Source organism: Miniopterus natalensis, chromosome 5 (assembly GCF_054644295.1).
Source record: "Miniopterus natalensis isolate mMinNat1 chromosome 5, mMinNat1.hap1, whole genome shotgun sequence".
Classification (NCBI taxonomy): domain Eukaryota; kingdom Metazoa; phylum Chordata; class Mammalia; order Chiroptera; family Miniopteridae; genus Miniopterus; species Miniopterus natalensis.
Genome location: NC_142085.1, coordinates 68261123 through 68273751, shown reverse-complemented (window position 1 = coordinate 68273751; position 12629 = coordinate 68261123). Strand labels below are relative to the sequence as shown.

Here is a 12629-nt window from a genome sequence, read left to right as displayed (position 1 = left end):
GCGGGGAGCGCGGCCGCGGACCTCGCGTCTGGGGCGTGGCTCCGGCCTTTTTGTCTTCTTGCCACCCACCGCCGCTTTCCCCGTCCCCGCCTTCTTCTCTTTCCTCTTGAAAGTAGCTGCTCTTCGGGTACTCCTCCTCTGCCTTCCCTCGCCATCCCGCCCCTGCCCTGCCCTGCCCTGCCCTGCCGTCCGGGAGGGCAGCCGAGGCGCACGGCGCGGCTCCCGGGAGCGGCTGGCACCGCGCGCCCCGCCCTGCGCGCTCCGAGCCGCGGCGGAGCAACCCGCCCGGGCGACCCGGACGCCGCTCGTCAGCGCCATTGTGTGGAGAAGCCCAGGGGGTGTGGAACCGGGGCCGGGGCCCAGAGGCTCGCTCAGCCGGAAAGTAGAATTTAAACCTACGAGGTGAAACTTTCCTGGTCTCTGAAAGACACCGTCACACCCTGAGGTCGCCGGAAGCTCAGAAGGAAAACGCATCCATTCACTTCAACCCCGAAACATCGCCTCTGCTGAGAAGTGAGCAGTTCTGGGTTTCTGCAGGGCTGGGATGAGAGAGAGGGTAGGTGAGTGGGCAGGAGATTAGAAGTGTTCCTTTGGGCTCTCCTGGGGTTGCTTGGTTGACGATTTCCACGGGGGAAGAGACACAGCATCTTGTCACTTTGGGAGAACCGAGGGACAGCAGCCGGGTACCCTCGATGGTGGAAGCCGAGCTTTCTCCTGGGTTGGCGGTGTCTGGGGCCGAGCTCAAGCGTTCTCCGGTGGCGCTCAGCTCCGGAGCGATTCTGCCTCATTGGAAACAAAAAGAAGGTTGCATAGGCCAAGTACCGCGTTTGGGTGATCCCCGTTAGTGCGACCCACGCAGATGAACTAGGCCACACATTCTAGGAGCATGAGGCTCCAAGAGAACACCCAGAAAATAAGTTGATGGACAACTTTTTTCTCCCCTCAAATGTCTCCTTTGTTCACTATTATTTTCCAAACCAAGTTGGAAGGAGATCCCGGGAAGAGAAAGGGAGTTGGAGGAGTTCTCCAGTAACATTTCTTTATAAAGTGAGGATTGACAGCATGTTACTAAGTTATGGTACTGAAAATAGACAATAACAGGAATAATACTAGTAAAGTAACTGACAAGTATCTCCCCTCCTAATAGGACTTTTTTAAAGCAGAACTTTCTGCCTAGTCATGCCCTTTTTAATGCTTTAGAGAAAAATTATAGTTCTAAGGAAAAGGCACCTAATTGATACTAGCTGACTAACTAGCGGAATCACTAGGGAGAAGCCAGGAGGCAATGGATTGTTATTTTCCAGATTTTGTTATTTTCCAGTGACGGTTTCATCTTTGGGAAAATTGCACGATAGAAAGTGGTCTTATCACTATGAGTTAGGATGCACCAGCCTTCTTGGGTGCAGTGTCATTGTCTCAGAATTTGGCTCCATAGGAGGGACTAGGCACTGAAAAAAATATAATTTTGCCTATGACATATCATCTGAGAAGATGCTTAAGAATAAAATATTTTCTATCTAGCAATCACGCATAAAACTAAAATAATTCATAAGAACTATAAAATTTGGATAAGTGTAGAAAAAGTCATCATTTGTAATTTAAGAAATTGTGCAGAGTCATCAATAAACTTTTCTAAAAGTATTTTTAAAATTATTTCCCAAAGCTTTAAAAAAGAAGAATCCCTTTAGAGTTGCTAGTGACGAAACTATATAGATGATTTCTAATGCCATAATTTTCTTGAAACGGAAGTTGACTTAAAATGTATATATATATATGTTTTAGTCTAGTCTAAAGGACTTGGTTTGCATTTCTCAAACTAAGAATATTAAGGGTTAGAGCCATTTGAGAAAAGTGCCATTTATCCATAGCAAATTTTCTTCAGGAATCTCCATCATAACCCTTTTCCTGCAGTTGACACTGGGAATATTAATTAAACAAAACTCTCTCCACTAAACTATTCTTTAAATTGCAGATTTGAGGTGAGAAAAACCGAAGTTGAAAAATCAGGGTATTTACAACTCTAGTATGTGGACATCTCCTTTTCCTCTGAAGCTGCTGCTTCTTGACTTTACCCTCTTTTTAAAATCTCCCCTGCCCCCAATTCTTTTCTGACTCCATGTATCACCCTTGCCAAAACATGCCACCCTGAGACTGTGATGGTTCATTCAGCTGCTTTCACATCGTCATCATTTCGCTGGAATGGGATGGGTCGGAGAGAGCGCCTCCCTGGGCAAACCGAGAACTGACAATACTGCATCTTCCTCCTAAATTCAAGGTCTCTATTAAGCACCTTCCAAATCTCATCATTTTCTAGGGCTTTCGTTGCATAACAAAATCGCCCTTGGCTCTATCACAGTGCAGACATGTTGTATGTTTTCCTTCTTTTGTTTGTGTTCCAGACTAGACGGGAAGTTTGGTGGCGGAGAGGAGGGAAGAGAATGATCTGGTGATGGACCGTTCTAAATCGCATCCGTAGATTCTTCCTAGACAGCCATGAGCCAGCCACCGACCGGGGGCGCTGCCCCGGCCGCAGCCGCAGCTGCCGCCGCCCCCGGGGCCCCCGAGGCTCGCCTGCACCCGGAGGGCAGCAGCAGAAAGCAGCAGCGTGCTCAGTCACCTGCTAGACTGAGGGACAATTCGGTGCGACAGACCCCCGCGGCCGCCCGGTACCCGGTGGGAGCCGGCACTAAACTCAATTCTGTTCGGCAGCAGCAGCTGCAGCAGCAGCAGCAGCCGCCGCCGCAGGGCAACAGGACCGGGGCCCGCGCGGCGCCTCCGGCCGGCGCCCGAGGAGGCGGAGGCGGCGCGGAGAAGGCGGGGCCGCCCGCTCCCAAAGGGGCCGCGCAGGGAGCTGTCCAGCCCGCGGCTGGTGCTGAAGCGGCCCCCGCGGCGCCCCTGGCCCCGGTGGGCGCCAAGAGGCCTGGCCCGACCGAGGAGCCGCCCCGGGAGCTAGAGCCCGTGCCCTCGAAACTCGGGGAACCCCCTCCGCTCGGGGAAGGAGGAGGAGGGGGTGGGGAAGGAGGAGGAGCCGGCGGCGGCTCCGGGGAAAGGGAGGGGGGCGCTCCGCAGCCGCCGCCACCCAGGGGCTGGCGAGGGAAAGGCGTCCGCGCCCAGCCGAGGGGCGGCAGCAGCGGGGAGGGGGCCTCCCCTCCGCCCCCCGCCTCTGCGGTCAAAACCCCCGGCGCCGGCGGTAGGAACCCCGGAAGCGGCGTCGTGGGGGGAAGCGGCGCAGGGAGCTACTGGAAGGAAGGCTGCCTGCAGTCTGAGCTCATCCAGTTCCATCTCAAGAAGGAGCGCGCGGCGGCGGCGGCCGCGGCTCAGATGCACACGAAGAACGGCGGCGGCGGCGGCGGCAGCCGGAGCTCCCCGGTCTCCGGCGCCCCCGCCGTTTGCGAACCTCTCGCCGCCCCTTCCTCCTTCCCGATGGCGGCGGCCGCGGAGGGCCCCCAGCAGAGCGCGGAGGGCGGCGCGGGCGGCGGCGGCATGCAGGCGGCGGCGCCCCCTCCGTCGCAGCCGCACCCGCAGCAGCTCCCGGAGCAGGAGGAGATGCAGGAGGAGATGGAGAAGCTTCGAGAGGAAAACGAGACTCTCAAGGTGAGGGGGGCGCGGGCGGCAGGTGGGGGAGGGGAGGAGCGGGCCCGGGGGATCAGGGCGTGTCCCGGCGAGGGCGCGCGGCTGGGAACCTGTTAGGGAGCCTCGGGAGGGAGGGGAACAGGAAATGCGGGGAGGGGGTTCCTAGGCCTGTTCCGGTTTCAAAAAGGCCGGAGACTGGTGGCGTTAGGCTTTAATGTGAACCCGAATCTGGGCCTCCGTTTCTCTGATTATCATGGTTCGCCCCACATTTTCATGGAGAGAACGTGACAGAGCAGGAGGGCGAGGGGAGGCCCAAAGAAGGCCCGCGTTTCTAGTTTCTCCGTGTCCTTCCTGTCTCTTGGAGAGGGGGCGATAACGCTGAGGATTTGGGATTGGGATGGGGTGCACACGGTGTATGCCAGAGGGGTGGGGGGCCAGGGGGTGTTTGACCCGCGGCCTGTCACCCCAGAACGAGATCGACGAGCTGAGGACCGAGATGGACGAGATGAGGGACACTTTCTTCGAGGAAGATGCCTGTCAACTGCAGGAAATGCGCCATGAGTTGGAGAGAGCCAACAAGAACTGCCGGATCCTGCAGTACCGCCTCCGCAAAGCCGAGCGCAAGCGGCTCCGCTACGCGCAGACCGGGGAAATCGACGGGGAGCTGCTGCGCAGCCTGGAGCAGGACCTCAAGGTCGGGGGCGCGGGCGCGGGCGGGCGGGGACTCGGGGCCGGGCTCTGCTCTGAAAGCCTTGGGCGGTGACTGGCAAAGGGCTTTAAGGACACGGAGATTCGCAGTTCTGACCACGAAGCATCAGTCCCGGGAAGGAGAAGGGAGGAGAGACAGGTGGGCCTGAAGAGCCCGGTGTGCCAGGCCTTCTGCAGAGGCGGCTCTGGGCTCTCCCGGAGTAACGGGGCTCTGCTCTAGCAGGGGTGATGGGAAGAGGGCGCCGGGGTCCCCGGCAGACACCAGGGTGTGGCAGAGCGCAGCTGCCTCGGAGGAGCCGGGGATCGGGCGCTGCAGGGCGGTGCGGCGAGGACGCCCCGGGGTCGCTGGAGCCCTGAGTAGGAACAGCGCTGGGTGCAGGGGAGTCTGAGATTTCTCTCTGCAAGATCCCCCCCCCCCCATCTTCTGCCAGTCCTTTGCTCTACTTACCAATTCCGTAACTCCCCGAAAGGAAAATTGCCCAACTTAAGACCCCTCTTGGAAGTAAAGGGAGCGTGAAGTAAATAAAAGAAACACTTCACATTCTTTTTAATGTGAAGTTGCTTCTTCAGAATCTCCCCCCAGTGGAGAAATTTCAACTCTGAAATGCGTCTTTAGGCAGGCGTGGTCTGTTCGATTCAGTTTAACTGTAAGTCGGGTGTTACCTTCATGGCCTTGGACAAGCAGAAAAATATAATTTTAATTGTATTAACTTCAAGATAGAAAAATCAAATGTGATTATCCTACATTTGTTTCAAAGAAAGCAATGAGAAAACATTTTATGAAAGTCAGTGTATTGTTATTTTTTTTCTTTTAACCTTGTTGATACTATGTACTGGGAACCTTGGCAAGCATTGTTATATATATTATTATCTCATATATTTCTCAAGAGAAAAAAACAACAACACCCTATAAAGTAGGGGTTGTTAATAGTATCATTTAACAGGTACTTAAACTGGATCTTTTACTAAGGTTAGGTGCCCAGCCTCCATCCAGCCCTGTAACTCAGCTAGTCGGTAGCCAGGCTGGCTCCTCACTTAGTCTAAAACACAGCCTGGTTCTGAGCCACTACACAAGACTGCTCCACTTTTCCAAACCCTAAAATTTCCAGGATAATCTCAGAACAGGAGGCAAAATGCACAGTTTGTTTGTTTTTTTGACAATCTCAAGGACTAAAGTGGTTCCTAAAACCACGTACCTGGAAGTCCAGGATCAAAATTCATGCCCCAGACCCCACTTGTGAAGATTTTGTTTTTTGGTCTTTAAAATGGGTGATAATAGAAATGTCTACCTCATAGAATTAGAGAAGATATGTGAAATTTCTCTACACATGATAGACACAATTGAACGTTTATTACTATAATGTAGAGGTTGATACCTTGTTAGCTTATATGACCTTGAGCATATTACTTCACCTATCCAAGACTCCGTTTTCTCATTTATATAACTGGAATAATAATAGTACCTATTCATGGACTTGTTGTAAGAGTTAAATTCTATATGTATGTGAACAGCTTATATGTAAAGCATCTGGAATAATGGCTGCATATGGTAAATGTTATATAAGTGTTGGCTCTTAATATTTTAATATTTTTAATATGAATGTAACTTTAGCCCACCTATTTTGTCTTTAATTATATTTTATTGTTACAAACACTTTCATTTAGGTTGCAAAGGATGTATCTGTGAGGCTTCACCATGAATTGGAAAATGTGGAAGAAAAGAGAACAACCACAGAAGATGAAAATGAGAAACTGAGGCAACAGCTTATAGAAGTTGAGATTGCAAAGCAAGCTTTACAGAACGAACTGGAAAAAATGAAGGAGGTTAGTATCTGATTATCTAATGCTATGCTCATTATTTTAACTCTTTAGAAAAGCATTCCAAGGACTAATATGACTGTTAAAATAATTTTATTTTTTCATGATTATAAGACAGTTTGTTTTCACCCAATATAGTAACAGATAGATGAATTTATACTAATAAAGGAGAATTTTTCTTCAGTCCTACATCTAACTTCACATATAGACCTGTGACTGATGTTTCAGCCTGTGTCATCTAAACGTATGTTAATTAAATAAATTACGTATCTATACCAAACACAAAGGGTGTCAAGAGTATGAAGGAATGAGCCTTGTGTTAGCAGAGGGGAAGAACTAGTTCTGTGATAATTACTACTGAGTTCATAGCACCATGCACTTTTAGGATGAAAAAGGTCATAAAGTCTATTTAAGCTAATCTAATCATTGCTCGAATCCTCCTTATAAAAACCTCCAAATGGTCTAATGCTTGAACATCGCCAGTTAAAAGATCTGCTGCAGTAGCTCATTCTATCACTGCATACCTCTTTTGAAAGGTTTCCTTTGTTTTGAGTTGAAATCTATTTAATTGCAACTTCAACCAAGTCATGTTAGTTCTACTCTTTTGTGTAGAAGAGTCAGAATTCTCTTCTACATCAGTTGTTTTCAAGATTCCTACCTTGTCCCTGAATCTTCTCAAAAAAATCAGCATCGAAGAAAATAATTGGAAGAGAAAAGAAACAGAAAACGTCTATCAAGAAATAATTAGCTTTGTGATAAGTAACAACTTGAATTAAAATAATATTTTTCTTTGAAATTGCCTGAGAGAATTCAGTACAACTTGTGAAAACCATTGAGAATTACCAAATTACACAAGTAATCCTCTGAACATTTTTCTCTGCTTAATTATGCAGATTTGAAATGAAAATCTTAATCTTTCTGTGGACTAACTGCGACATTGCAGTTTTCCATTTTCTGCGCTTATGTCAAAATGGTATAAAAGTGTATCTAGTGTGTAGCAGTGAAATTATCAATAGTCTAATTAAGAATATGTGTCAGGAATTGTAGAAAACTGTTTCGGTGGGGTAAACTCTTTGGTGACTTAAGTTTCCTCTTATTCTTATACTATACTGACTTCAAACATTTTTAACATGACGTTTTAATGACATGCAGTTCTTGGCTAATACCCAAGGGTGGCTGTGCGCTACAGTAAAAGATCGTGGAGGCTGGGAGCCTTGTGACTTTCTTCGCTGGTAACTGAGTTGACTTAAAAGGCCTCTAACTCTCTTTCCTTCTGCGTATTCAGTTGTGGAATGTTGTTTTCAAGGATTCTCAACATCTCCCGTGGCTATCGTGGATTTTCTCGTGAAATCCTGGCGCATTACCGTTAAAGAGCAGCATAGATTTTTTTTTTTTTCCTGAAGTTGAGATCAAATGTGAAATTGAATAGATATATGTTTCTTCAGCAGTAGTGTACAGTTGAAATTTGTCAAAAATTGACAATTTAATTTCCAGGGGAAAAATAAAGGAGGTAGCTGTGTTCGTTTGCTAGCGCTGCTCTAATGAAGTATCACAAACTGGGTAGTTTAAACAATAAAAATCTGTTTTCTCCAGTTCTGGAGGCAAGGACTCCATAATCAAGGTAGTGGTGGGGTTGGCTCCTTCCGAGGGCTGTGAAGAAAGGACCTTCTCCAAGCCTCTCCTTTTGGCTTGTGGATCACTGTCTTCAGGTTCACATGGCATTCTCCCTGTGGCTGTCTGTGTCTAAACTTCCTCTTCTTATAAGGACACGAGTCAGATTAAGGCCCACCCTAATGACCTCATTGTAGTTTGATTGCCTCTATAAAGACCCTATCTCCAAATAAGGTCACACTCTGAGGTACTTGGGGTTAGGACTCCAGAATATGAATTGTGGGAACACAGTTCAACCCAGAATAGTAGCTATTAAATACCTTCATATAGGCAAGCAAAGAGAAAGTTCATTGTTAGTTCCATGAGGCTTCATTCCATGTTCATCACTCACTTGTTTTCTACCATGTTCTTTATTTATACGATTAAAAACATTCAAGTCAAAACAAACTTCATTTGACTGCCAAGGATATAAGAGAAGTACCTTGTGATTTGGTGTCCTGTAGATGTTTCTCAGATGGATATCTGGAAAGTTGGATTTAGGAATGACATCAGGGCTTTCTGATTTTCATCCTATGTACAGGAAAGGAGAAAATGCCAGACAGGTGGAACCCCCCCCCATCTCAAAATAAAAACCAAAATAATCTGGCTACTGGGGAGAAAGGCTGGAACCTGGGCATGTCCTCAGGAGAATCTTTGTAAAGATGCATTTCCTTGATTCTGTTCTTCACACCCTTCCCAGTGACTACTCAGGATTAGGAAAGCACTCTTGCAGCACCAAGTAGTGTGGGTATATATGTTCCTTCCAAAGAGCTAATTTTCTTTTTCCTTGGAATTATAAAAGCAAAGTTCCAATCTCTGATCTAGAGACTACATCAGTAAAAGTGTAAGGAATTTCTAAGAACAAGTGTGCAGTGTATCAGCTTCTAAAGGTAACCTTTTATTACACAGATAGGCTCTGAAATAGCATTTGCAGTTTGAGAAGGTGGGGGAAGGGTGGCAGAAATAGAAAGGGAGGGCGAGAGTGGAAAATAAAAAACAGGGATTCTAAATGTAATATAGGGGAAATGAGAAACATTCTGGTAAGAAATTTCATAATCATTCTTATGAGGTTGACTTGTATAGTGCTCAGAAAAGTGTCAGAAAGAGAAAAAGTAGTTTAAAAATATGTTCAGAAATTGGAAATGTTTCATTTAATTAAGATTTTTGTAATGGTAATTTTGTTGCCCTCTGAACATAAATATTATAACTGAGCTGTAATGATAACTGGCTCACTTTGTAGGGTAGAGGCTGTGAGTTTAAAGACTGACTTGTCCCTCTCTGATTGCACCAGCTTTCTTGGTTGTAAAATGAAAACATATTCAAGTCCTGAATGATGGTTAACCACATGACTGTCTTCCCTTTGTGGCGTTCTACCAGCGGAGAAAACACAACAATGGAAGGCCAAGCTTTCCATTATGAAGAGGAGATACTAGCTAGGGAATAAAATCATAAAATATTAAATAGAATAGACTAGAGAGAAGCAATCCTCCAACTCCCTGATTTTAGTTTCTTATATGGAGTAATATAGATGTTGAACAGCACAACGGAGACCAACAGCCCATCGGTTGGAGTTTGGAAACCATTTACTGAAGGTTTAACTGACTTCAAGGGTGGTGACCAATTGCTCTCGGGGCTGGTGGCTACGCAAAGTTCTGTGCCCCTGCTCACATCCATCTGCTTATCTTCTCCCCCTGAGAGGATGGATTAGGCACCTGGGAGTAAGAAGAGCTGGATAGAGACAGGATGGAGGTAATTAAATAGGTTTACTGCAGTTCCTTGCTTGTATTGAAGCAGCTGATACTCTGCCAGTTGCAAGTAAGAGGGACCTCTCAGGATGCTGCCGTAGAACCTTAATGGCATTCTCACTCTGATTATAAAACACTGACTACTACTAGCAGTGTGCTTTCTCACAGTAGAAAAATGCCTTTACATTTATGTAACCTGGGGAAAATGATGGTCTGTCTTTCAGCATCACAATGACAGATGTTATTTTATGGAAACTATGATCAGCTCTTTGAATGTGAGGACAGGTTAATGCACAAATGGCATAAAGTGAGGACCTGTGAAGGGCGAATCTTTGCTTTATTGAACTGAGGGTCGCTGCCCTTCGTGAAGTCCTGCTGCTATAGGAAGAATTTTTATTTTCAAAGCTTTGAAACTCCTGTGCTCTTCAGGAAGGAGGGTTTTCTCATGCCACTGTTAAGGTCTGGTGCTTGGAGAAGTGTTGATAAAATTTAAGCAAATAAATTACTAACAGAGGACTTTTGAAAATGGAAACAGAAAATAAATGAGATGGTGATGAGCGCTGTTTATAATTAGATCTTTTACATTTCAGAATCTGTACTTTTTGTATTGTCTCATCCCTCACTTGCACACAAGAGTCTGAAAAGAAAATGATTCTCTTAACTTTTCCTGGTCTTTGCTCTAGAGGACTCTTAACTGGCCTACACAATAGCACCATCTATCTTGGGACTTTTATTTGCTGTGTATTTGGTTAATATATCTTATCTATTGCCATGAGCTTTCACCCTAGAACAAAAAAATAATTAATGCTATAAATTTCTATCTGTTTTTTTTGTGTGGCATTTTTTGGTCTCTACTATAGAAAGTATATCTGTATACTCACTCTCTTTGCAGACAGAACACATTAATGAACAAATGCTTGCCCTGCGTGATTATAATTACCTATTTATTTTCTTATATAAAATAAAGAGCTGATTGTAACTATACTTGGTTTTGATAAGGCATATTTATCTGTTATAAATTACAAAGAAGAAATGCTGAGTGATAAATTAGCAAAGAAGCAGCCCAAGAGAAATTTTATAGGGAATTTCTTTGGCATTTTGAATATTTCTCCTTAGTTCTGATAGTGTTCTGATAATTTGGGAAAAAAAAGAAGAAGAAACAGTAGTCATTGATATTTTTAAATGATATTACCATAAATATTTTCAAATGCATCAAACACTATTACTTTAGTCATATCTTCTCAGAGACAACAGTTTCTTGAATAATATAGGCAAGAAAAATAGAGAATAAATTAAAAACAAGGAAGCATGTACCAGCTCAGCACAGGAAGGCTTGTCTTCCAGGAGGCTATCATGTATTTTTAAAGATGTATTTATTTAGTTACACGCACTGTGAAGTGATTCCCAAGACTCAGTCTTAGATAAGTAGTTCCTTTACTGAGATGCCCAGCCACCAGCAAAAGCAAGTAGTACACAGATCAGAAGAACCTTATGGGTGGATTATTTTTTGAAGCATATTGAACTTTTATTATAAACTTCAAATATCTGATTTTTTTTTTTTACATAAAAATAACATGCCTCCATAACTCACCCTACATAGTTGATTAGATCCCAGTTCCCCTCTTGGCTAGAGTTTTAAACTTTATGTTCTTGAAACATTAAGGCACTATAAAAATAGAGGTTTTACCTGGTTAAGCATCTTCTGTTGAGGTGTAGTTTCCAGTTGAACTATCCATTGATTTTGATGTTTGCAACATCATGGACTTCATAGAAATTGTTCAGCCAACATATGAATTTGCTGATAAACCATATCCATGGGAGTTAAAGCCTCAACCCTGGACTCCCAGTTTAACAGAAGGTCTGGAGTTCTAGGCCAAACACTGAGTTATTCACCCTTGAGACATGAGCAGCTTACCTGCGTTTAAATATCTCCATGGAAGTACGCTACTTACAGAGTTATTGACATCTCCTCTCTTTCCAACCTGTCTTAAAAAGAGATTTGAAATGGTTCACAATAAATCGTAAACATTGAAATAAGGGTTTAAAAATTAGGTCAAGTTAGAATTCTGGGAAGATGAAGGCAAACTTAGTCCAAGGGGAGTACATTATTATGAATAGCTCTGAGCTTAGTAGCAATCAAGGTAGGGAGAGAAATATTGAAAAAATTTCTTTCCTAGGTGTGACCAGATACATGGAGGCAACTCTGAGCTTCCTATGAGATCTCCTGAGGAATCATGAAGAAAATAATTTATAGCACAGAAAAATTATTGATGTTTATAAACACACTCTATTTACATGGCAACCAATGGATGGATGAGCCTTCTAAACAATTGTCAGTTCTCATCTATATCAATACATTAGGAGGTAAAATTTTGCAGAATATAAAACTAAGGCATTTCATCAGTAGCTGTGATCTTGAGTGTGGTTTCTTGGAAAGAGCATATATCATGGAGCTGAAACTGGCTTTGAAACCTCACCTCTCATTCCCTATGACCTTGATCAAGTAATTTTAATTTATAGGCCTCAGTGTCTTTATTCATAAATTTGGAAGTTATATTGAATGCTCGCAAAGGTCCCTGTAAAACCATCATTTCTTTTACTGTGTCAGTTTTCTATCTCTGTTCTCCCTAAAAGTTTTATTCACAGCCAGGTATGCCATTCCATTTCATTATTATTATTTTATTACTGTATCTTTGTCATGATTAAATCAGCAGCTATTTAGTGAACAGTAACTTACCACCTGCTGTAGTGTGGCCATGTAGATACCACAGAGGATACAAAGGTAGGGACAGCAGAGCTCTGTGTTAAAAGGAGTTTGCGTTCACTGGAGGCACTGCTGAATGGTTTTGAACCAGGGAGACTGGGACCTACAATGATTCTGCTGTTGATGCTACTCAGCATTCAGGGCCTGGTTTAGTGGGAAAATCAGAACTGAAGACCCAGTGTGCTGGGCTTAAGACAAGTGGAGCTTTCTCAATAATCTGAATCACACTCTTGATGTAGCCTTAGCTCTCCACCCCAGGAAAACACAAAGACCTCATGGTAATCAAAGAATTCAGCATCTTTTCCAATAATAAATAAACCAGAGTATTGAATGATGGCACCTAGACATTCTGATTTGTGCAAAATGTCTCT

The 12629-nt window shown here is 44.6% G+C and overlaps 1 protein-coding gene across 1 annotated transcript in view; it reads left to right on the top strand.

Annotated features, from left to right (window-relative positions):
- Window positions 1-304: 304 nt before the first annotated feature.
- Window positions 305-12629, top strand: part of MTCL3 (MTCL family member 3) — a 31351-nt gene continuing 19026 nt past the window's right edge. The window contains exons 1-4 of the mRNA XM_087817604.1: window positions 305-513; window positions 2400-3594; window positions 4043-4267; window positions 5947-6105. Coding sequence (XP_087673730.1) covers window positions 2494-3594; window positions 4043-4267; window positions 5947-6105 — 1485 coding nt within the window. The 5' untranslated portion in view covers window positions 305-513; window positions 2400-2493. The remainder of the gene's footprint in view (window positions 514-2399; window positions 3595-4042; window positions 4268-5946; window positions 6106-12629) is intronic.